General features: G+C 64.4%; 2 protein-coding genes across 3 annotated transcripts; one reads left to right on the forward strand and one right to left on the reverse strand.

Moving 5' to 3' along the window:
- Window positions 1-639: 639 nt before the first annotated feature.
- Window positions 640-8,621, forward strand: LOC144929703 (metabotropic glutamate receptor 6-like). The gene is made up of 9 exons (XM_078850104.1): window positions 640-1,116; window positions 2,129-2,345; window positions 2,796-2,931; window positions 3,006-3,160; window positions 3,506-3,646; window positions 5,553-5,753; window positions 5,876-6,015; window positions 6,580-7,515; window positions 8,388-8,621. Exons 1-9 carry the CDS (start codon window positions 640-642, stop codon window positions 8,619-8,621), a joined length of 2,637 nt encoding a protein of 878 aa, XP_078706230.1.
- A 3,925-nt stretch (window positions 8,622-12,546) lies between these two features.
- On the reverse strand, window positions 12,547-20,678 carry ZWINT (ZW10 interacting kinetochore protein). 2 transcript variants are annotated; one of them, XM_078850257.1, is made up of 10 exons: window positions 20,430-20,667; window positions 15,734-15,833; window positions 15,371-15,491; window positions 15,073-15,239; window positions 14,812-14,868; window positions 14,486-14,637; window positions 14,186-14,378; window positions 13,524-13,648; window positions 13,288-13,447; window positions 12,547-13,065 (listed from the first exon to the last, which is right to left on the reverse strand). In XM_078850257.1, exons 1-10 carry the CDS (start codon window positions 20,453-20,455, stop codon window positions 13,003-13,005), a joined length of 1,164 nt encoding a protein of 387 aa, XP_078706383.1. In that variant the 5' UTR covers window positions 20,456-20,667; the 3' UTR covers window positions 12,547-13,002. The 2 variants fall into 2 exon arrangements, with proteins under 2 accessions (XP_078706383.1, XP_078706384.1); XM_078850258.1 differs by lacking the exon at window positions 14,812-14,868 and having other exon boundaries at window positions 20,430-20,678.
- Between the last annotated feature and the right edge of the window lie 1,977 nt (window positions 20,679-22,655).

Raw genomic sequence — 22,655 nt, forward strand, 5'->3', positions numbered from 1 at the left:
GTGTGAGGATGGATGGAGGGAGGGAGGAAGGGATACAAGGATGGCTGGTGGATGGATGGATGGAGTGTTGGGATGGATGGATGAAAGGATGGATGGATGAAAGGATGGATGGATGGATGGTTGGGGTGTCAGGATGTATGGATGGAAGGAGGAAGGGAGGGAGGGACACAAGGATGGCTGGTATAAGGATGGATGCCTGGAGGGGCAGAGGGACAGAAGATAGGTGGGTGGGTGGATGGATGGGGTGTCGGGATGGATGGATGGAGGAAGGGAGGGAAGGATACATGGATGGATGGATGGAGGTGCGGGGGGACAGATGGTGAGTGGGTGGATGGATGGACAGATGGTAGGGTGGGTATGAGGATCGATAGCTACACTCCAAGCCAGGCCAGCTGCCCCTCCTCATGGCCTCCCTCTCTCCAGGGCCATGGTGGGGAGGGTCTCGCTCTGGCCAGTGGTCGGGAGTAACCGGGGTCAGCACTGGCCACCTGCCAGGGGACCCGGACCAACAAGGTGTCCTAGGGACAGTGCCCAAGTGAACCAGCTCCTGGCCCCCAGGCCCATCCAGACGGTGGCTTGCCCCATTTCCCCACCCTCCTTCCCGCTGCAGGCCGTGAAGCGCTCGGGGCCAGCCCAACCATGGGGCAGCTGTGGCCCCCCCTCCTCCTGCTGCTGCTGTGGGGCTGGGGGGCAGGGGCCGAGCAGGGCACACAGCCCTTCTCCATCCGGATTGAGGGGGACGTGACGCTGGGGGGGCTGTTCCCGGTGCATGCCCGGGGCCCGGCCGGGGTGCCGTGCGGTGAGGTGAAGAAGGAGAAGGGGATCCACCGCATGGAGGCCATGCTCTACGCCCTGGACCAGATCAACGCCGACCCCCAGCTGCTCCCCAACCTCACCCTGGGCGCCCGCATCCTGGACACCTGCTCCCGGGACACCTACGCCCTGGAGCAGTCGCTGACCTTCGTCCAGGCCCTGATCCAGAAGGACACGTCGGACGTGCGCTGCACCGACGGCCGGCCCCCCCTCTTCACCCGGCCCGAGCGGGTCGTGGCCGTGGTTGGCGCCTCTGCCAGCTCCGTCTCCATCATGGTGGCCAACGTCCTGCGGCTCTTTGCCGTGAGTGGCCGGGGGGGGGGCCGGGGGGGGCGTCTCCTGAAAGTGGGGGGATGGATGGTGGGCCCTGTCCCTGGGGGGGGGTGTCTCCTAGACATGGGGAGATGGATAAAATCAGACTGATATCCCCAGATATACCCCAGTCGCAGTGGGTCTCCCCGGCTCTGGGAGGGGAGTGGGGTCCAGTGGTTAGAGCAGGGGGGCTGGGAGCCAGGACTCCTGGGTTCTCTCCCGAGCTCTGGGAGGGGAGTGGGGTCCAGTGGTTAGAGCAGGGGGGCTGGGAGCCAGGACTCCTGGGTTCTCCCCGGCTCTGGGATGCCCCACATGGTATTAGCCGGTTTCTCTCTCTCCCTCCCTCCAGCTGTTGGTCCCGTCCCCCCTGCCCCACAGTGCTCCAATCCATCAACAGCCTGGCTAACGATGCTGGGGGGGGGCAGTGCTGGGGGAAGGTTACACATCCAAGAGCCACAGAAGCGGGTCCCCCCCCCCAACTAGGCCACTGTTACCCACAATTCCTTGCAGCTCCGGCTTCCCAATCCCTGGGCAGTTTTGAGGGGTTCAGGGGCCAGGCAATGAGCCTTCCCCCGGCTTCTCCCCGACCCCACAGCACATGGGGTGGGGGGGAAGTGAGGGACTGCCCTAGCCCCACACCCAGAGAAGGGCTCGGCCCCACCAGCAGGGGCGACAGGGCCCCCGCCCCGGCTCATTCTCATTTCTCTCAACCCCGCTTAGCTCCGCGAGGCATCAGCTCTGGCGCTGGGACTCCTGGGTTCTCTCTCCGGCGCCGGGAGGGGAGTGGGGTCTAGTGGGTAGAGAGGGCAGGGGCTGAGAGCCAGGACGCCTGAGTTCTCTCCCAGCGCTGCCACCAGTCTCCTTCCGCCCTGGCTGACGGGTCCCCGCTGACGAGTCCGGAAGCTCCTGGGTGCAGGGATTTTCTGGGCTGCCCCCGGGTCTGAGCAGGGGCCAGGTGCCCCCTTGGCACCCCCTGTCAGTCTCCTGCCCTTCTGCCCCCCAGATCCCGCAGATCAGCTACGCCTCCACCGCCCCCGAGCTCAGCGACAACAACCGCTACGACTATTTCTCCCGGGTGGTGCCACCGGACTCGTACCAGGCCCAGGCCATGCTGGACGTGGTGAAGGCGCTTGGCTGGAACTACGTCTCCACGCTGGCCTCCGAGGGCAACTACGGTGAAAGTGGGGTGGAGGCCTTCGTCCAGATCTCCCGCGAGGCCGGTGAGGGGCTGCGGGGCGGGAGTGAGGGGCACCGGCTGAGGGGGGGGGGCAGGGCCGGGCTAGCTGGGGGCTGCGGGGCGGGAGTGAGGGGCACCGGCAGGGCTGGGGGGGGCAGGGCTAGCCGGGGGCTGCGGGGCGGGAGTGAGGGGCACTGACAGGGCTGCGGGGCGGGAGTGAGGGGCACCGGCAGGGCTGGGGGGGGGCAGGGCCGGGCTAGCTGGGGGCTGCGGGGCGGGAGTGAGGGGCACCGGCAGGGCTGGGGGAGGCAGGGCCGGGCGTGAGGGGCACCAGCTGCGGGGGGGGCAGGGCCAGGCTAGCCGGGGGCTGCGGGGCGGGAGTGAGGGGCACCAGCAGGGCTGGGGGGGGCAGGGCCAGGCTAACCAGGGGCTGCGGGGCGGGAGTGAGGGGCTCCACTCCCCGTGACGGGGGCTCCCTGTGGCCCCCCCCCAGGCGGCGTCTGCATCGCCCAGTCCATGAAGATCCCGCGGGAGCCCAGGGCCGGCGAGTTCGACAAGCTGATCAAGCGGCTGATGGAGACGCCCAACGCCCGCGGGATCATCATCTTCGCCAACGAGGACGACATCAAGTGAGTTTGGGGCTCCCCCCGGGCCCGTCTCCCCGGGAATTCAGGACTCACCTGCTCGCTGTCGCCCCCTGCAGGCGGGTGCTGGAGGCCGCACGTCGCGCCAACCTGACGGGGCATTTCCTGTGGGTTGGCTCGGACAGCTGGGGCTCCAAGATCTCGCCCATCCTGCGGCAGGAGGAAGTGGCCGAAGGAGCCGTCACCATTCTGCCCAAACGGGCGTCCATCGACGGTAACGGGCCCCCCACCGAACCCCCCGCAGCACCGTGCCCCCCAGACCGCCACCGAACCCCCCGCAGCACCGTGCCCCCCAGTCTCCCAACCAAACCCCCCACTCCCCACTGCACCCCCCACCGCCCCGCTCCCCACAGCACCGTGCCCCCCCAGCCCCCTACCAGACCCCCTGCTGCCAGCAGCGTGGCGCCCCCCCAGTGCCTGACCCTGACTGCCAGGGCAGAGTGCCCCATGTCCAGCTCCCTGACCCACAGCGCCTGGCCCGGCCTGCCAGGGGACAGCGCCCCCTACTGAGCACCCTGCCCCACGGCGCCCCCTGCTGACCCCCGTCTCCCCACGGCAGGCTTCGATCAGTATTTCACCTCGCGCTCCCTGGAGAACAATCGCCGCAATATCTGGTTCGCCGAGTTCTGGGAGGACGATTTCAAATGTAAACTCACCCGCCCGGGGACGCAGCCGGAGGAGGCCGCTCGGAAATGCACCGGTACCGGGGGCTGGGCTTGGGGGGCTGATCTCTCAGAGATGGACGAGGTTGGGGGTTCGGGGGGTGGCAATCCCGCGGCGGGGAAGGAGACACTGGCCCCCTGGTGCCCCCGCTCCAGCTAATCCCCTGCATGGGGTGTGATCAGCCCACTCAAGGCTCATTCCCCGGCTCTTAGGGGTGTCCAGGGGGTTGGGGGCTGATCCCACCACGGTGGGCGGATGATGCCCGGACACCCCAAATCTCAGGTATCTGCCCGCTGAGAATGAGATGGGGATCGGGGCCGGTGCTCCCTAGAGGGGACAGGCCCCATGCTCCATTCCCCACCCCCCTGAGCCCGTCTCTGCCCAGGTGAGGAGCCAGGCCCTGGGCCCTTTTCCCCGCCCACTTTGCCCAGGCGAGGAGCCGGGCCCCAGGCCCCGTTCCCCGCCCCCCCCGAGCCCCTCTCTGTCCAGGCGAGGAGCCGGGCCCCGGGCCCCATTCCCCACGCCCCTGAGCCCCTCTGTGCCCAGGCGAGGAGCCGGGCCCTGGGCCCCATTCCCCACCCCCCTGAGCCCCTCTGTGCCCAGGCGAGGAGCCGGGCCCCGGGCCCCGTTCCCCGCCCCCCTGAGCCCCTCTGTGCCCAGGCGAGGAGCCGGGCCCCGGGCCCCGTTCCCCGCCCCCCTGAGCCCCTCTGTGCCCAGGCGAGGAGCCGGGCCCCGGGCCCCGTTCCCCGCCCCCCTGAGCCCCTCTGTGCCCAGGCGAGGAGCCGGGCCCCGGGCCCCGCCCCCCTGAGCCCCTCTGTGCCCAGGCGAGGAGCCGGGCCCCGGGCCCCGCCCCCCTGAGCCCCTCTGTGCCCAGGCGAGGAGCCGGGCCCCGGGCCCCATTCCCCACCCCCCTGAGCCCCTCTGTGCCCAGGCGAGGAGCCGGGCCCCGGGCCCCGTTCCCCGCCCCCCTGAACCCCTCTGTGCCCAGGCGAGGAGCCGGGCCCCGGGCCCCATTCCCCACCCCCCTGAGCCCCTCTGTGCCCAGGCGAGGAGCCGGGCCCCGGGCCCCGCCCCCCTGAGCCCCTCTGTGCCCAGGCGAGGAGCCGGGCCCCGGGCCCCATTCCCCACCCCCCTGAGCCCCTCTGTGCCCAGGCGAGGAGCCGGGCCCCGGGCCCCGTTCCCCGCCCCCCTGAACCCCTCTGTGCCCAGGCGAGGAGCCGGGCCCCGGGCCCCGTTCCCCGGCCCCCTGAACCCCTCTGTGCCCAGGCGAGGAGCCGGGCCCCGGGCCCCGTTCCCCGGCCCCCTGAACCCCTCTGTGCCCAGGCGAGGAGCCGGGCCCCGGGCCCCGTTCCCCGCCCCCCTGAGCCCCTCTGTGCCCAGGCGAGGAGCCGGGCCCCGGGCCCCGCCCCCCTGAGCCCCTCTGTGCCCAGGCGAGGAGCCGGGCCCCGGGCCCCGTTCCCCACCCCCCTGAGCCCCTCTGTGCCCAGGCGAGGAGCTGGGCCCCGGGCCCCGTTCCCCGCCCCCCTGAGCCCCTCTGTGCCCAGGCGAGGAGCCGGGCCCCGGGCCCCGTTCCCCGCCCCCCTGAGCCCCTCTGTGCCCAGGCGAGGAGCCGGGCCCCGGGCCCCGCCCCCCTGAGCCCCTCTGTGCCCAGGCGAGGAGCCGGGCCCCGGGCCCCGTTCCCCGCCCCCCTGAGCCCCTCTGTGCCCAGGCGAGGAGCCGGGCCCCGGGCCCCGGGCCCCATTCCCCACCCCCCTGAGCCCCTCTGTGCCCAGGCGAGGAGCCGGGCCCCGGGCCCCGTTCCCCGCCCCCCTGAGCCCCTCTGTGCCCAGGCGAGGAGCCGGGCCCCGGGCCCCGTTCCCCACCCCCCTGAGCCCCTCTGTGCCCAGGCGAGGAGCCGGGCCCCGGGCCCCATTCCCCACCCCCCTGAGCCCCTCTGTGCCCAGGCGAGGAGCGCATCGGGCGGGACTCCACCTACGAGCAGGAGGGGAAGGTGCAGTTCGTGATCGACGCCGTCTACACCATGGCCCACGCCCTGCACAGCATGCACCTGGACCTGTGCCCCGGCGCCCCCGGGCTCTGCGAGCGCATGGACCCCGTGGACGGGCACACCCTGCTGCATTACATCCGCGGGGTCAGCTTCAACGGTGAGGGAGGAGGGGCACTGGCTGGGGGGAGCCCAGGGCTGGGCCAACAGGGGGCTGCAGGTCCGGAGTGAGGGGCACCGGCCGAGCTGCATCCAGCCCCCCCCCTTGTTCACGCCCCCCAGGCAGCGCCGGGACCCCCGTCATGTTCAACGAGAACGGAGATGCCCCCGGGCGCTATGACATCTTCCAGTACCAACTCACCAACACCACGGCGCCCGGGTACAAAGCCATCGGGCAATGGACCGAATACCTGCGCCTGAATGTGAGTGCAAGGGGGCCTGGGGCGTGCGCATGTGTTCCCCAGCCGCCCCGCCCCAGAGGTGGCTGCATCTCAGCCCTGGGCATAGCATGCCTATGCCGCGTTATGTGCGGCTGTTCCCCAGCCGCCCCGCCCCAGAGGTGGCTGCATCTCAGCCCTGGGCGAGCCGTCCCCCTGTGGCGTCATGGGTGGCTATTCCTCTACGGCCCTGCCCTGGGGTGGGTGGCATCTCAGCAGCGAGGGATTCGTCCCAGGGCAATGTTATGTGCAGCTGTTCCCCAGCTGACCCCCCCCAGAACTGGCTGCATCTCAGCCCTGGGCAAGCTGACTCTATGCAGCGTTATGTGCTGCTATTCCCCAACTACCCCACCCCAGAGGTGGCTGCGTGTGAGTCCTGGGCATAGCATGCCTATGCCGCGTTATGTGTAGCTGTTCCCCAGCTGCCCCACCCCAGAGGTGGCTGCATCTCAGCAGCAGGCAAGCCATCCCAGGGCGGCGTCATGTCTGGCCGTTCCCCAGCACCCCCCACCCCAGAGCCAGCTGCCTGCCCGCGCTCTCCCTTGGCAGATCGAGGAGATGCAGTGGTCCGGGGGCCAGCAGGACATCCCCTCGTCCGTCTGCAGCCTGCCCTGCGGGCCGGGCGAGCGGAAGAAGATGGTGAAGGGCGTGCCCTGCTGCTGGCACTGCGAGCTCTGCGACGGGTACCAGTATCAGCTGGACGAGTTCACCTGCGAGACCTGCCCCTTCGACATGCGCCCCAGCCCCAACCGCACGGCCTGCCGGCCCACGCCCATCGTCAAGCTGGAGTGGAGCTCACCCTGGGCTGTGCTGCCCGTCTGCCTGGCCATGGGCGGCATCCTGGGCACCACCTTCGTGGTGGTCACCTTCGTGCGCCACAACGACACGCCCATCGTCCGGGCCTCGGGGCGGGAGCTGAGTTACGTGCTGCTGACCGGCATCTTCCTCATCTACGCCATCACCTTCCTGATGATTGCCGAGCCGGGCGTGGTGGTGTGTGCCGCCCGGCGCCTCTTCCTGGGGCTAGGCATGGCCCTCAGCTACTCGGCCCTGCTCACCAAGACCAACCGCATCTACCGCATCTTCGAGCAGGGCAAGAAGTCGGTGACGCCGCCCCGGTTCATCAGCCCCACCTCGCAGCTGGCCATCACCTTCAGCCTGAGCGCCGTGCAGCTGGTGGGGGCCCTGGCCTGGCTGGGGGCCCTGCCGCCCCACAGCGTCATCGACTACGAGGAGCAGCGGGTGCCCAACCCCGAGGCGGCCCGGGGGGTGCTCAAGTGCGACATGTCCGACCTGTCGCTCATCTGCTGCCTGGGCTACAGCCTGGTGCTCATGGTCACCTGCACCGTCTACGCCGTCAAGGCCCGCGGCGTGCCCGAGACCTTCAACGAGGCCAAGCCCATCGGCTTCACCATGTACACCACCTGCATCGTCTGGCTGGCCTTCGTGCCCATCTTCTTCGGCACCGCCCAGTCCGCCGAGAAGGTCCGCGGGCCGGAGGACCCAGGAGGCCGGGGAGCCGAGGGGCTGGCGTTGGAGAGAGGGAGGGGGACCCAGGAGTCCTGGAGAGTGGAGGGAGCCCAGGGGCTGGAGGAGGAGAGAGGGAGGGGGACCCAGGAGTCCGGGAGAGTGGAGGGAGCCCAGGGGCTGGAGGAGGAGAGAGGGAGGGGGACCCAGGAGTCCGGGAGAGTGGAGGGAGCCCAGGGGCTGGCGTTGGAGGGGGGGGAAGGGACCCAGGAGTCCGGGAAAGTGGAGGGAGCCCAGGGGCTGGAGGAGGAGAGAGGGAGGGGGACCCAGGAGTCCGGGAGAGTGGAGGGAGCCCAGGGGCTGGCGTTGGAGGGGGGGGAAGGGACCCAGGAGTCCGGGAAAGTGGAGGGAGCCCAGGGGCTGGAGGAGGAGAGAGGGAGGGGGACCCAGGAGTCCGGGAGAGTGGAGGGAGCCCAGGGGCTGGAGGAGGAGAGAGGGAGGGGAGGGGACCCAGGAGTCTGGGGAGCCCAGGAGCTGGAGTTTGGGGGGGGACCTAGGAGTCCAGGGAGAAAGGGTAGGGGGGATGAAGGGTTATAGTTTTTGAGAGGGGAGGGGACCCAGGAGTCCGGGGGAAAGGCAGGGGAGAGCCCAGGGACTGGAATTTTAGACAGAAGGGAGGGAACCCAGGAGTCCGGGACGATGAGGGTGTGGAGAGGAGCCCATGGGTGAGGCTTTGAGAAAGGGAAGAAAATAAGGGTCAAGTATGAAAGAAAGGAGAGAGGGATCGAGAGATAGGAACCCAGGCGTCCTGGCTCCCAGCGCCGCCCCCCGCTGGAGGGGACGAGCCCTGCGCCAGCCGCCCTGAGCGCCCCGTTCTCTGCCCCCCGCAGATCTACATCCAGACGCTGACGCTGACGGTGTCCATGAGCCTCAGTGCCTCAGTTTCCCTGGGGATGCTCTACGTGCCCAAGGTCTACGTCATCATCTTCCACCCCGAGCAGAACGTGGCCAAGCGCAAGCGGAGCTTCAAGGCGGCGGCCACGGCCCTCAGCGCCTCCACCCGCCTCTCGCAGAAGGGCGGCGGGCGCCAGAACGGGGCGGACGCGGCCCCAGCGGGCAAATAGCGATCGCCTCCCGCCCACGCGGCCACAGCCAGGGAGAGAACCCAGGAGTCCTGGCTCCCAGCCCCCTCTTCTCTGACCACTAGAGCCCACTTCCCTCCCAGAGCCGGGGAGAGAACCCAGGAGTCCTGGCTCCCAGCCCCCCTTGCTCTAACCACTAGACCCCACTTCCCTCCCAGAGCCGGGGAGAGAACCCAGGAGTCCTGGCTCCCAGCCCCCTCTTCTCTGACCACTAGAGCCCACTTCCTTCCCAGAGCCAGGGAGAGAACCCAGGAGTCCTGGCTCCCAGCCCCCTCTTCTCTGACCACTAGAGCCCACTTCCCTCCCAGAGCCGGGGAGAGAACCCAGGAGTCCTGGCTCCCAGCCCCCCTTGCTCTAACCACTAGACCCCACTTCCCTCCCAGAGCCGGGGAGAGAACCCAGGAGTCCTGGCTCCCAGCCCCCTCTTCTCTGACCACTAGAGCCCACTTCCCGCCCAGAGCTGGGGAGAGAACCCAGGAGTCCTGGCTCCCAGCCCCCTCTTCTCTGACCACTAGAGCCCACTTCCTTCCCAGAGCCAGGGAGAGAACCCAGGAGTCCTGGCTCCCAGCCCCCTCTTCTCTGACCACTAGAGCCCACTTCCTTCCCAGAGCCAGGGAGAGAACCCAGGAGTCCTGGCTCACAGCCCCCCTGCTCTAACCACCAGACCCCACTTCCCTCCCAGAGCCAGGGAGAGAACCCAGGAGTCCTGGCTCCCAGCCACCTCCCCTTTGTGCAGCATGGCTGTGGCTCCCAGAGGAGCGGTCAGTCGTGCTGCTCGTGCGACGGGTGCAGGGGGGCTCAGGCCGGCATGTGCCAAGCGTGCAATGAGCCCGCCCCGGCTCCAGCCAGCGCTCCCAGATCACTCCCAGTGCAGGCCTTGGAGCGTGCGAGGGGGCCAGTTGGGGCAACCGGACCTCATCCATTGTGGGGCAAGCGTGCAAAGGCTCAGATGTGCGCACGTGGGTCGTGAGGTTTGTGCAAAAAACGTGCAAGGGTGGATGGTATCAGAGGCACAAAAATGGAGTGTGACCGAATGGTTAGAGTGAGGGGGATGGGAGCCAGGACTCCTGGGTTCTCCCCAGCTCCGGGAGGGGGGGGGGAGACTAGGAGCCAGGATTCCTGGGTTCTCTCCCCAGGTCTGTCTCCCTCCCCGCCCCCGCCCGGGCCCACGCCCCCTCCCAGGGAAGCTATGAATAGAACAGGCCTCCCGCCAATCTTCCTGCCCTTGGGGAGCAGAAGCAGCCCTGCCCCCCCCAGCGAACCTGCCCCCCCACTTCCCTCCCAGAGCTGGGGAGAGAACCCAGGAGTCTTGGCTCCCAGCCCCCCTGCTCTGACCACCAGACCCCACTTCCCCTCCCAGAGCCAGGGAGAGAACCCAGGAGTCCTGGCTCCCAGCCCCCCTGCTCTGACCACCAGACCCCACTTCCCCTCCCAGAGCCGGGGAGAGAACCCAGGGGTCCTGGCTCCTGCCAGCCCCCCATCCACTCTAATCACTAGACCCCACTCCCTTCCCACAACCGGGAAGCGAACCCAGGCATCCGGGTCCTGGCTGGCTTCCGAGTGACTCTAACGCTCTTCGTTCACATTGCCAGGGCTCCCCATGCTGAGGAATGTGGGGTACCTGGAGCCGACCCTCAGACCAACATGAACCGAGGGGGGGGCGGAAGAGGCATGGGGGGGCAGGACGGGGGAGGGGGCAGGAGCAGAATAAACCTGTGTTTTTTACAGTGCTGCCTTGATTTATTTACAGAGGCTGGGAGCTAGGACTCCTGGGTTCTCTCCCACACCCCCGGCTAACGAGTCGGGCTGGTCCATTACAGGAACAGGCCAGGACCCCAAGGTTCCTCAGCTGTGGCTGGGCCCCCCAGTCTTCTCCCCATGGGGTTTATGCCTCCCATCGCTCGCTTCCTTCCCCCGCTCGCTTCTTCCTCATCCCTTCTCCTCCCATCGCTCGCTTCCTTCTGAGAACTCCCGCTCGCTTCTTCCTCATCCCTTCTCCCCCCATCGCTCGCTTCCTTCCCCCGCTCGCTTCTTCCTCATCCCTTCTCCTCCCATCGCTCGCTTCCTTCTGAGAACTCCCGCTCGCTTCTTCCTCATCCCTTCTCCCCCCATCGCTCGCTTCCTTCCCCCGCTCGCTTCTTCCTCATCCCTTCTCCTCCCATCGCTCGCTTCCTTCTGAGAACTCCCGCTCGCTTCTTCCTCATCCCTTCTCCCCCCATCGCTCGCTTCCTTCCCCCGCTCGCTTCTTCCTCATCCCTCTCCTTCTATTGCTTGCTTCCTTCTCCCGCTCACTTCTCTTCCATCTTCTACCACTCCTTTCATCACTTGCTTCTTGTCTTCCTTCTAACACTCACTTCCCCTGCTGCTCACTTCTCCTAACCCTTCCACTGCTCGCTTCGTCTCATACGTCTACCGCTTGCTTCTCCTACTCCCTTCTCCTATCACTCGCTTCTTCTTCTTCTCCTCTGTACCACTCACATCTCTTCATTTTTGTATCGCTCACTTCTTCTCCGCTTCCTCCCGTCACTCACTCCTTTACCTTCCTTTCTTCCCTCCTTCTGTCCCCCTTGCTTCTTTTCTTCCTTCTCCGCCCCCAGCACTCTTGCTTTCCCCATCACTGGCGTCTCACGTTCCCCTGCCCGGGGCCACCCGGGTGCCAGCCGTGCCCGAGCAGCACAAAAGCGTCCCTGAAGCGGAAGCAAAGGCGAGTCCGGGCCCTCCCAGGCGTGGATGCACTCAACTCACCAGCCGCAGCAGCCAGGAGTAGATGGGCCCCGCAGGCAAACTGCATTATCTCCCCCCACCCCGTCCCAATGTGGGCTCCGTGCCGGCACGGTCCCGGCTGGGCTGCAGCAGGGCACGTGGGGGGCAGCGTATCCATCCTAGGCCTCCAACCATCTAAACCCCACAACCCCAGCACTGCTGATGCTCTCGCGTTACAGCAACACCAGGAAAGCGTCAGCAAAGGGTTTATTGGCGTCTGTAGGGAGAGGGCTCAAGAGGCGCCGAGATGCAGCCACCTCTGGGGCGGGAAAGCTGGGGAACGGCCACACATAACACCACAAGGAGGGCTCACCTGGGCCAGATACCCCACCTCCCATCCCGCAGCCCCCAGCTAGCCCAGCCCTGGGTCCCACCCCAGCTCTGCCGGTGCCCCTCACTCCCACCCTGCAGCGCCCCCCCCTTCTCAGATTCCTTCAAAAGCAGGTAGATAGGGACAGACTTACCATTCGTAAATTGCAGGCCGCTGCTGGCAGCAACATCCCCCCCAACCTCTCCCCCCCCAACAGTCCTGGCAGCCGTGGGGGTCCCTGGCTTATTTAGGGGAGCAGAGAACAGAGCCAGAGCCCTTGAAATATTCATTGATGCAACAGAAAAACCCAGGGGGAAGCTGGGAGAAGACAGGGGGGAGTGGGGTGGGCTTCACTTGGGGTGAGTCCAGCAGCACTAGTAGGGTCCACCAGGGCTGGTCAATTTCAGCTCTAGGGCACCAGTTCACAGAGACCCCCCCAAGTCTCCACCCCCACCCTGCCCAACCCCACATAGCCCCCCCTTGCCCCTGCAGCCAATCCTCCACCCCCTGCAGCTCCACCCCCCGATATCCCCATCCAGCCCCCTATCTCTCCACCACTGCCCCCAACCTAACCCCCCCCCCACACACACACACACACTCCTCATCCCCACCCCCCAGCCCCATCTCCAATCAACCTGCCCCACTCCTCTAGTTCCCTCTGCCCCCCACGCCCCCAGACCCCACACCCCTTGGGGTTCTCAGCCAGGAGGGGGGTGATCCCAGCTTGGGGGGGGGCAGGTCTGGGCTCCTCCCAGCCGAGAAGGGGCAGGGGAGCTCTCACACACCCCCCACCCCACCCCACCACCCCCTTAGCAAGTAAAACTGAACAGGACAAGAGCCCCACCTTGTGGCCAGATGGGGAACTACATATGGGCAGGCTGCCCAGGCAGCAAAGAGGGTGGGGATTGGGGCCCGGGGCCTTTCCCCTCTAGGGGGTGCCAGCCCCGATCCGGATGGGAGGCACAGGGGCTGTAGGGTGGGGGGAAGGGTCAGTATCCGTCTCCCACGGGTGGGTGCCACAAGCAGCCCACGATCCATCTGGTGCCTGTGATCTAGGGCTCCCCCCCAATGTGGGGTGATCACAACACTTTACGAATGTGTGTTTATTACAAGGCTGCTTAACCTCCCCCTCCCATCACAGGCAGGGGATGCCCACCCCCCGACGGAAAAGTGGGCGCATGCTGGTCAGGCACAGGGAGCAGTTCCAGGCTGAGGATCTCTCTGCTGCGGTGGGGGGAGGGGATTGTCCCAGCCTCCCCCCATAAGGGGCTCTGGGGCCCAGTGGGGTGCTCAGATGTCCAGAGTGCTCAAGTATTCCAGCCAGTCACGCAGGGATGGGGTTTCCTGTGGGGGCTGAGAGGGGAGAGAGAGAGGCAGGTTAGAGGACTTGAGCGGGGGAGGCTGGGTCAACAGATGGGGAAACTGAGGCACAGAAAGAGGGCGGGGCAGCGAGCAAAGGCTAGAATCCAGGATTCCTGGCCATAGGGCCCTGGGCTCCCCCCAGCCCTGCCGGTGCCCCTCACTCCCGACCCGCAGCCTCTGGCGCTCTCTTAGATCTCTCCCCCATCCACTCACCTTCCAGGCCCCGGGGTCCCCAGGACCACGCTGCCCTTGTACTGCCAGCAGTCGGACGCCCCCCCACACCGGGTATCCCGGCTCCACCGCCAGTGTCCAGATGGCTGAGGGCTGTAGGAAGCGGAGCTGGTGCTCCTGGGGCTGCCAGTCGATGGAGAACCTGCAGGGAGGGAGGGGGGAAATCAGTGCTGCCACCTACAAGGTGGGGGGCTGGTGGGGTGGACTGCGGGACAGACCTGGTCTGGAGGGCCTGAATCTCAGCCAGGAGTGGGGCCAGCTGGCCGTAGCTCTGCTGCAGCTCCAGGACAGTGCCCCGGACGTCAGCGCAGGGCCTGGGGGGTGGGAAGAGGGGACTGTGGCTCTGTGGGGCGCAGAGAGAGAGAGACAGACACACACACACACACCAACCTCCTGGTCAGACCCAGCCAGCCTGGCCCCCTGAATTTCCCCCACCCGGGTCCCACTCAGCCAGCCTAGCCCCCCGAATTTCCCCCCCTGGGTCCCACCCAGCCAGCCTAGCAGCCCCAATCCCCTCCGGGTCCCACCCAGCCAGCCTGGCCCCTCAACCCTCCCTGGGTCAGACCCAGTCAGCCTGGCCCCCTGAATTCCCCCCCTCCGGCTCCCACCCAGCCAGCTTGGCCCCCCAAATCCCCTCTGCGTCCCACCCAGCCAGCCTGCCCCCACAACCCTCCCTGCATCAGACCTAGCCAGCCTAGCGCCCCCAATCCCCTCTGCGTCCCACCCAGCCAGCCTGCCCCCACAATCCTCCCTGGGTCAGACCAAGCCAGCCTAGCGCCCCCAAACCCCTCCGGGTCCCAGCCAGCCAGCCTGGCCCCCTCAACCCTTCCTGGGTCAGACCCAGCCAGCCTCTTCCCTCCATCCCCAGGCCATTACTCACCTGCACCCTGATGCTCCCATCCTCCGCCCAGCACAAGGTGAACCTCAGCAGCTGGGGGTCGAGGGTCGCTGGCTGGGGATCGGGAGTCGTCTGCTGGGGGCCGGGGGTCAGTTCCACGTCGATTTCATCAGCAGAGGCTGAGACCACCCGGACCCCTTGGAGGGTCTCCAAGAGCTGGCAGAGGGCAGAGCTCCTGGGGGGAGAGAGCAGGATACCTGGGTTCCATCCCTGACTCCGTGCAGGGGGAGGTCTAGTGATTAGAGCAGAGGGGGCTGGGAGCCAGGACTCCTGGGTTCTCACCTCTCCACCTTCTCCCTCCAGCCACTGGCGACACACTCCTGGCTCTGGAGCTCCCCCTGCAGCCGGTGCAGTTCCTGGCGCTGAGCCTGCACCCGGCTCCGCAGCAAAGCCGCCTGCTCCTCCAGCTGCTGCTTCCGCTCCTCCAGCTGCTCCTGGATTTGGGGGTGGGGGGAGAACAGTGAAATGGGGCAGCTGCTGCCCTCACCAGTCCCGCTGCTCCTCCCACAATCAACCCACCAGCTCTTCCTAGAATAGTCCCAACCACCCCTGCTTCTCCTCTCTCCCCACTGATTGGCTCTGCCCCCCACAGACCCCTGGGTCAGTACCTGCTCCTTCTGCCGTCTCTCCCGGGCGCCCCTTGCCTTCTTCTCAGCCTCGTGTCTCTGTGGGGAGAGGGAGCTGGTGGCAAGGGGGGGTCCCTGCGACCGCCTAGGCAGCTAGTAGCAGCAGTGAGATGGCAACCGCAGGGCCCCTCCCCGCAGGACCAAGGGGAACTGGTGGCAGAAGTGGAATCCCTGGAGCCCCCTGGACAGCTGGTGGCAACAGTGGGATCCTCACATTCACACACGCCCAGGACAGGACCTTACCTGGGCCTCGTATCGCACCAGAGCCTCCTTCAGCCGCTGCGCCAGGTGCTGGCCCTTCTCCAGCTGAGCCAGCACACGGGGCACTGCCCCCTCGATGGCTACCACCTGCTGCTGGTAGCCAGCCTTCAGCTCCTTCCACTGCTGCTTGGCTTGCATCATCTCGTTCCCTGGGCCGGGAGGGAGGAGAGGCAGTGCATCAAACTGAGGAGTCCTGGCTCTGAGCCACCACCGTTCTAACCCACTAGCCTCCACTCCCCTCCAGAGCCGGGGTGAAAACCCAGGAGTCCGGGCTACTCACGGACAGCTGCCTCTGTGGTCTTCTGGTCAAAGGGGGCTGAGTCCCTCTGGTCCAAGAATTCCAGCAGGAATTTGACCACATGGAGCTGGCTGCACATCCACTTCTGCTTCTTCCGTGTATCCTAGGGAGCCGTGGTAGGGGGAAATTACAGCCGGCACCCCCTGGAGGGGAAAGGCCGCATGCCCCATGCCCCACCCTGAGTCAGCCAGTCCCACGCCCTGGACAGGATGGGAGCCAGCACCTCCTAGGGGGGACAGGCCCCGTATTCCATTCCCCACTTGTCTGGGCCAGCCAGTCCCCACCCTGGGGCAGGATCAGAGCTGGTGCCCCCCAAAGGCAGAGGCCGGCTGCCCCATCACTCACCACAGCATGCTCCACCAGGACTTTGGCTGGCAGCTCCGCCTCCAGCTCCTCTCGGGTCGGCCCCTCAAAAGCCAGCGCCTCATCCAGCTGGGCCAGGAGCCTGCAAGGAGGGGCAGGGAGAGGGTCACGGCCAGGGAGCGATAGGCCCAGCCTGCGAGGAGCCCCAGCCCCTAATTCGCTCGTCCGATGGCAGAAGCCCGCCCCCCCTAATATCCCCAGCCATCGTGCTCCTTTTCAAGCCACCACGGATGGAAGGATTCCTATGGCAGCCGATTCTGGGATGGGGACAACGCCCCAGATGCTTCAACGCCTACAGCACCAACAACCTCATCTCCTTGCTTGGACTCCCCCAGTCCATGATCTCTGTCCTAGATGTCAACCTCTAGAGGCAACACTCTGGCTAAATCTCCCCCAACAGAGCCCCAGTCCCACAGCTGAACCCTTTCCACCCATGGGATGAAGAACCAGGGGATTCATCTTTGCTCTAAGCCAGCTTCCACCATGGAGACGCTGGCCCCCTCTCTCTTCTCCCCCGGCACCCCGCCCAGATCTCCTGGGTTCTCCCCCCATCCCTGGAGGGCGACTCATGTGCCCGCAGCAAGAAAACCTCCAATGAAGCGGCCAACTCTGGCCCCAATAAGCTATCCGGGGCAGTAAACCACTCCGGCAATCCCACGTATCCACACCCTACATTGTACCCCAGCTCCGAGAGAATCATGGGCATCAAGGAAGCCCTGGACCTGCCCTGTCTATATCCACCAGCCAACAGTCACCCAGCAGCTTCTCCTTAAGAAGTTAGGACGACCACAAAGGAGTCCGGAACCAAGACACGGCAATCAGAACTGGCCCTGCTTCCCATTGAAATCCAGGGATGGGAGCATGGCCCTTGGATGGATTTAGAGGGTACAAGGGACTAGCCCTGCTGTCTTAACCGTGCGTGGCTGGCGAAGGAATCCAGGATAAGATTGGGGAGCCAGACATCAAGATATGAGAACTTTATTGAGGATTTAAATACTAACTGCATTTCTCCCAGTCATCAAAAAAAGATATGGACAAGCCAACCCCCACATCATGCCTACTTCAGACGGAAACCTTCTGATGAAGAGACGAGAAGAGTTTAGTGGAGGACATTTAAGCGGGTATCTGCCACCCCAACGTGCCCACTAGACATCAGACATTCATCTTACTTTAATAGCCTTTCTCCCATCCATCCATCCGTGGTTGGCAGCCATGTTTAATTTGCTCGCTGGCCCCAGTCCACATGGGGTGTTCCAGATAACTGTAATTTGGGGACCCCAATTGCTACCATAAGCTATTCGAGGCTGGACATTACCCCAGTGTTTCCAACAGGTTAACATGGTGAACCTCAAGGTTACGTGCACCAAAATCTGGAGGGGGATTTTGTTATTTTGTGGTGTCCTTGTTTCTCCCCCCCGTACACAGAACTAAGTCTTATAGCACTAGGTCACATACTTAAACAGAGAGAAGATGGGTGAGGAAATCTCTGTTATTGGACCAACTTCTGTTGGTGGGAAAGAGACAATGGAGCCTGAAGAAGAACTTGAAAGCTTAAATCCTATTTCATTATTTATACGTTTACTCCTCAATAGTTGCATAACAGCACCTTTAGCACAGGTCTGTCGTCACCCTTCGTGACTGAAGAGGACACCAACATCTCTCAGGTGCGACTGTGGCTAAAAATGGACATTGCCACTCTGTGACACCAGATTTACCGCTGACGGGCGATTTGCAGCGATCGGAGTGGGGTACACGCTCACCTGGTGAGGTTGCCCAGCCTCAGCACCAAGACAAGTGGGTGTTGGCTTTGAAATTGGCAACTGCATTGTTCCCAAGCTTGAAAATCTACCTAAAGGTAGAAGTGACCAGCTTATGGTTGCCTTGGAAATGTAAGTACATTACCATTAGCAGTGTGTACATCCCTACCAGAGAAATGCAGATGATGTGAAAGAAAATTATAGTGACTTTGATAAACTCATCATGTCAATGTTGGATAAGCTAATCATCATGGACCTTTAATGCAAAGGTTGGAAGTAATGGGGTAATCTGGCTGAATGCCATCGGACACGATGGGACTCGGAAAGAGAATAGCAACGGCCACACTCACTAAGGAGCAGGGTTCAAGGGGAATTAGCAATTGCAAATGGGTTTTTCTGCCTGACAAAACAAAAGTGTCACAAGCAAGCCCAAGATCCAAACAACAGCATCTTATTGACTAGATTGTTGATTGGCAGCGAGTTCGACAAGTCACTGTAGCCACGCATGAGGCAGACCACTCCAAACTGTTGTTAGTAATTTAAGTGGCACGGCGCAAGTCGTCCTCTAGTCTAAACCAATCGGACGACTCAACATAAAGCAATTTAAGCACTGATTAGTTTCAACATCAGGACAAGTTTTCCCAAGATCTGGTCAAGGGTGTAAGGTCAACAGAAGTGTCTCTATCTCCTTCAGGCCTGCAATGGGATCCAGTGGTTCTAGCCAACAACCGGCCAATATTAGTCCCCCAGAAAGTGCAACTCCAAACTCATCTAGATCCATCATCATCTGGATTCAAATGTGGAACCAGAACCACTACAGCAGTGCCAATGGATGATCTATCAATGGATGGAGGAGAGATCTCCATTCTCTCAGCCGTGTTCCTGTCAACTGTGATCTCGCTGTCTGGCCAGGAAAAGTGGCAGGGTCCAGGAGAACGTCCTAAAAAGGTTGGAGTCCTTTTTAGAGTGACATTAGGATGAGCAACTTCACTTCCACCACCAGATCCCTCATGAATTGAGTCCCATTAAAGGATCAAACAACTATCGGACTACACAGACTCAAGCCCCAATAACATGCACCTAACTAGGCTTGGCCAAATTCATTCTTTTATAGACAGTAATGTTTATTTTAAAGCTTTTTTCCCCCAATTTTTATTTCTGTATGGTTTCACAGTCACACAAAATTTGGGAAGGCTGAAACATTTTATTGGTATTTTCACCGATTTAAATTTTCGCACCCAAGCGGCTTGATGAGCGTCTCACCTAAGAACAATTTAACGATGGTCTCTAACAAATTCTCAATTGGCATTTTTCTTATTTTTTACCTCTCCATAAATTTCAACACTCATTGGTGGAAATATTTAGTGCCAGTTTGGGTGCATGCGGGCAAAACCAATGTTTACCACCATTTACAGAGAAATATCTAATTTTTCATGGCTAGAGAGGGCACCCAGCTCTACTTATCCTCCGCCACATAGGACCAAATCTCCACCGCCTAGATGGACAAATATTTGGGCAAGATCAGCCCATGAACGTAGAACAGCTGGACCCAAGCAGATGAGATGCTGAAGGACCGAGGGGAGGAGTGCGAGGAGTTCCCAGACACCGTGCCGTCTCCTCCCGTGGTAGGTTCACGCCCACAGTTGCTCAAATCGGAGGCTCGTGGCAAAGCAACGCTTCCGACGTTGACATCGCTGCTCAACTGGCAGACTCCAGCCCATGCCGGCAGATGAGAACCCAGCCTCGGCTACACGATCGGCTCTCGGGTGAAGCACGACAACGCTGTCAACCTGAAGCCACCAGCGCAGAACGCGGCAGGGCAGCCAACCCGGCCGCGGCTCCACGTAGCGTCGCGGTCAAGGACTCGAGGGTGATCTTCGAGGCGCTCCAGGGTCAAGGACGGTCGAAATTGCCAGGGTGGGGCCAGGGTTGATGCGATCGGGACAAGACAGGCCCAGCGGGCGTCTAGGTCCCACTCCAAGTGCCCTGTATAGATCCCCAAGCCCCTGCAGGACACGCCATCGCCCCCGCTATAGAGAGGAGACCCCAACCCCCCCCGGGGACACACCATCGCCCCCACCATAGAGGGGGGACCCCCGGGGACACACCATCGCCCCCACCATAGAGGGGGGACCCCAACCCCCCCCCTGGGGACACACCATCGCCCCCACCATAGAGGGGGGACCCCAAGCCCCCCCCCGGGGACACACCATCGCCCCCACCATAGAGGGGGGACCCCAAGCCCCCCCGGGGACACACCATCGCCCCCACCATAGAGGGGGGACCCCAACCCCCCCCAGGGGACACACCATCGCCCCCACCATAGAGGGGGGACCCCAACCCCCCCCAGGGGACACACCATCGCCCCCACCATAGAGGGGGGACCCCAACCCCCCCCAGGGGACACACCATCGCCCCCACCATAGAGGGGGGACCCCAACCCCCCCCAGGGGACACACCATCGCCCCCACCATAGAGGGGGGACCCCAACCCCCCCCCAGGGGACACACCATCGCCCCCACCATAGAGGGGGACCCCAGGGGACACACCATCGCCCCCACCATAGAGGGGGGACCCCAACCCCCCCCAGGGGACACACCATCGCCCCCACCATAGAGGGGGGACCCCCGGGGACACACCATCGCCCCCACCATAGAGGGGGGACCCCCGGGGACACACCATCGCCCCCACCATAGAGGGGGGACCTCAACCCCCCCAGGGGACACACCATCGCCCCCACCATAGAGGGGGACCCCAGGGGACACACCATCGCCCCCACCATAGAGGGGGGACCCCAGGGGACACCATCGCCCCCACCATAGAGGGGGGACCCCAGGGGACACCATCGCCCCCACCATAGAGGGGGGGACCCCAGGGGACACCATCGCCTAGCCCCCTCCCCGTGACCCCCAACTACTCACCCCCGGGCCCGCCCAGCCGCTGCCATCACGCGAACGATTTGTTGTTCCACCCACCAGCCCCGCTCGCGCCTTTTCTTTCAACGCTGTTGGCCCCGCCCCGGCCGCCGAAAGGACCAATCAGCAGGCGAGTTCCCTGACGTGAGTCCCCGCCCAGACCTCTGGAGGAGCCAATCAGCAGGCGAGTTCTCTCAGGTGAGGCCCCGCCCCGGCGTCCCAAGGCGCCGGCGGCCAAGCGACCCCCGCACCCCCCGCCCCAATTGGACAGCAAGGCGCCGGGGAGCGGCCCCGAGACCCCAAACCCTCGCGAGAGCAACGGCCAGGCGGCCATGATGGGAGAGAGACTAGAGGCCGCCATATTGGAGCCGGGAGACATGGGGCCGCCATCTTGGACGGGGGTAACATGGGGGCCGCCATCTTGAAAGAGAGGTAACAGAGGGCAGCCATCTAGGACCAATGAGAAAGGGGGTGTTCACGTGGGGGCGGCCATCTTGGAACCATGGGGGCCGCCATGTTGGCATAGGGCAGGCGCCTGTGGCCGCCATTTTAGGAGAGGCAGGAGCGGGAGGGGAAGCAACTGGCCAGGTTGGGAGGCTGCAAATTTCTCTGGGCGCAGGGGGAGGGGAGGGAGTCAGGACGCCTGGGTTCTAACCCCAGACCCGCCTCCCGCCCGGAGAGAACCCAGGAGTCCGGGCTCCCAGCCCCACCCTCCGGCCCACGGGGAGGGGGCGGGGCGGGATCCAGGTGAGCCGCAGGTGTTGGCCCCGCCCCCTCCTATAAAGCCCCAGCCCCCAGGTGGGGGAGGGGGAGGAGCCACCATGGCCTGGACGCCCGAGAGCCGCAAGGGCCGATCCCTGAGCACCAGCAGCCGGGACCCCCCCGCCTGGAGGAGATTCCAGTAAGAGGGGGACAGGCAGCCCCGCCCCCGCCCCCCCCCCCGCGAGGAGAACCCAGGAGTCCTGGCTCCCAACTCCCCCCCCCCCCGCGAGGAGAACCCAGGAGTCCTGGCTCCTAGCCCCCACTGCTCTAACCACTAGACCCCACTCCCCTCCCAGAGCTGCAGAGAGAACCCAGGAGTCCTGGCTCCCAACTCCCCCCCCCCCCCGAGAACCCAGGAGTCCTGGCTCCCAGCCCCCCTGCTCTAACCACCAGGCCCCACTCCCCTCCCAGAGCCGCAGAGAGAACCCAGGAGTCCTGGCTCCCAACTTCCCCCCCCCCCCCCCCCGAGAACCCAGGAGTCCTGGCTCCCAGCCCCCCCTGCTCTAACCACCAGACCTGACTCCCCCCCCAGAGCCACAGAGAGAACCCAGGAGTCCTGGCTCCTAGCCCCCCCTGCTCTAACCACCAGACCTGACTCCCCTCCCAGAGCCGCAGAGAGAACCCAGGAGTCCTGGCTCCCAGCCTCCCCTGCTCTAACCCACCAGGCCCCACTCCCCTCCCAGAGCTGTGGAGAGAACCCAGGAGTCCTGGCTCCCAGCCCCCCTGCTCTAACCACCAGACCTGACTCCCCTCCCAGAGCCACAGAGAGAACCCAGGAGTCCTGGCTCCCAGCCCCCCCCCCCGCCCCCGCTCTAGCCACCAGACCCTACTCCCCTCCCAGAGCTGGGAGGAGACCCCACCCCAGGGTAAGAGCCCTACCACTGCTGCAGTGCGAGTGGATCCCCTGGAATTGTGCAGGGGATTTTTCATGCAGAACCCAAAAGCTAACGACATGCACTGGGGCTGTGGGGGGGACACGGTATTTGGGGCTGTGCACTGGGATGGGGGGGGTGGCGATGAGTGTGGAGGCTGGCATTTGGGGTGCAGTGGGAGCTGTGCATGAGGTGGGGGATCATAGACTCCTTGACCCGTAGGGTTAGAGGGGACCGCGAGGGGCACCTAGTCTGACCCCTGACCACACTGCAGGATTTAAACCATCCAAGACAGATGGCTCCGGCCTCCGCTCGAAACCCTCCTTGAAGGAGCTTCCACAACCTCCCGAGGCCTCGGTTCCGTCGTCCTGCTGCTCTTCCCGGCCGGAAGTTTTCCCTGAGATTTAATCTCAATCTGCTGTGCTGTAGTTTGAACCCACGGCCTCTCGTCCTGCCCTCTGGGGCAAGAAAGAACGACCTGCCTCCATCTTTTCTATGGCAGCCTTTCGAGTATTCGAAGAGCGCTGTCAATCTCTTTTCCAAACTGAGCGTACCCAGTTCCTTGGCTCACGTGGCTGGCGTCCCGCCCCTTTGATCG

This window comes from Lepidochelys kempii, chromosome 23, assembly GCF_965140285.1.
Source record: "Lepidochelys kempii isolate rLepKem1 chromosome 23, rLepKem1.hap1, whole genome shotgun sequence".
Lineage (NCBI taxonomy): Eukaryota > Metazoa > Chordata > Testudines > Cheloniidae > Lepidochelys > Lepidochelys kempii.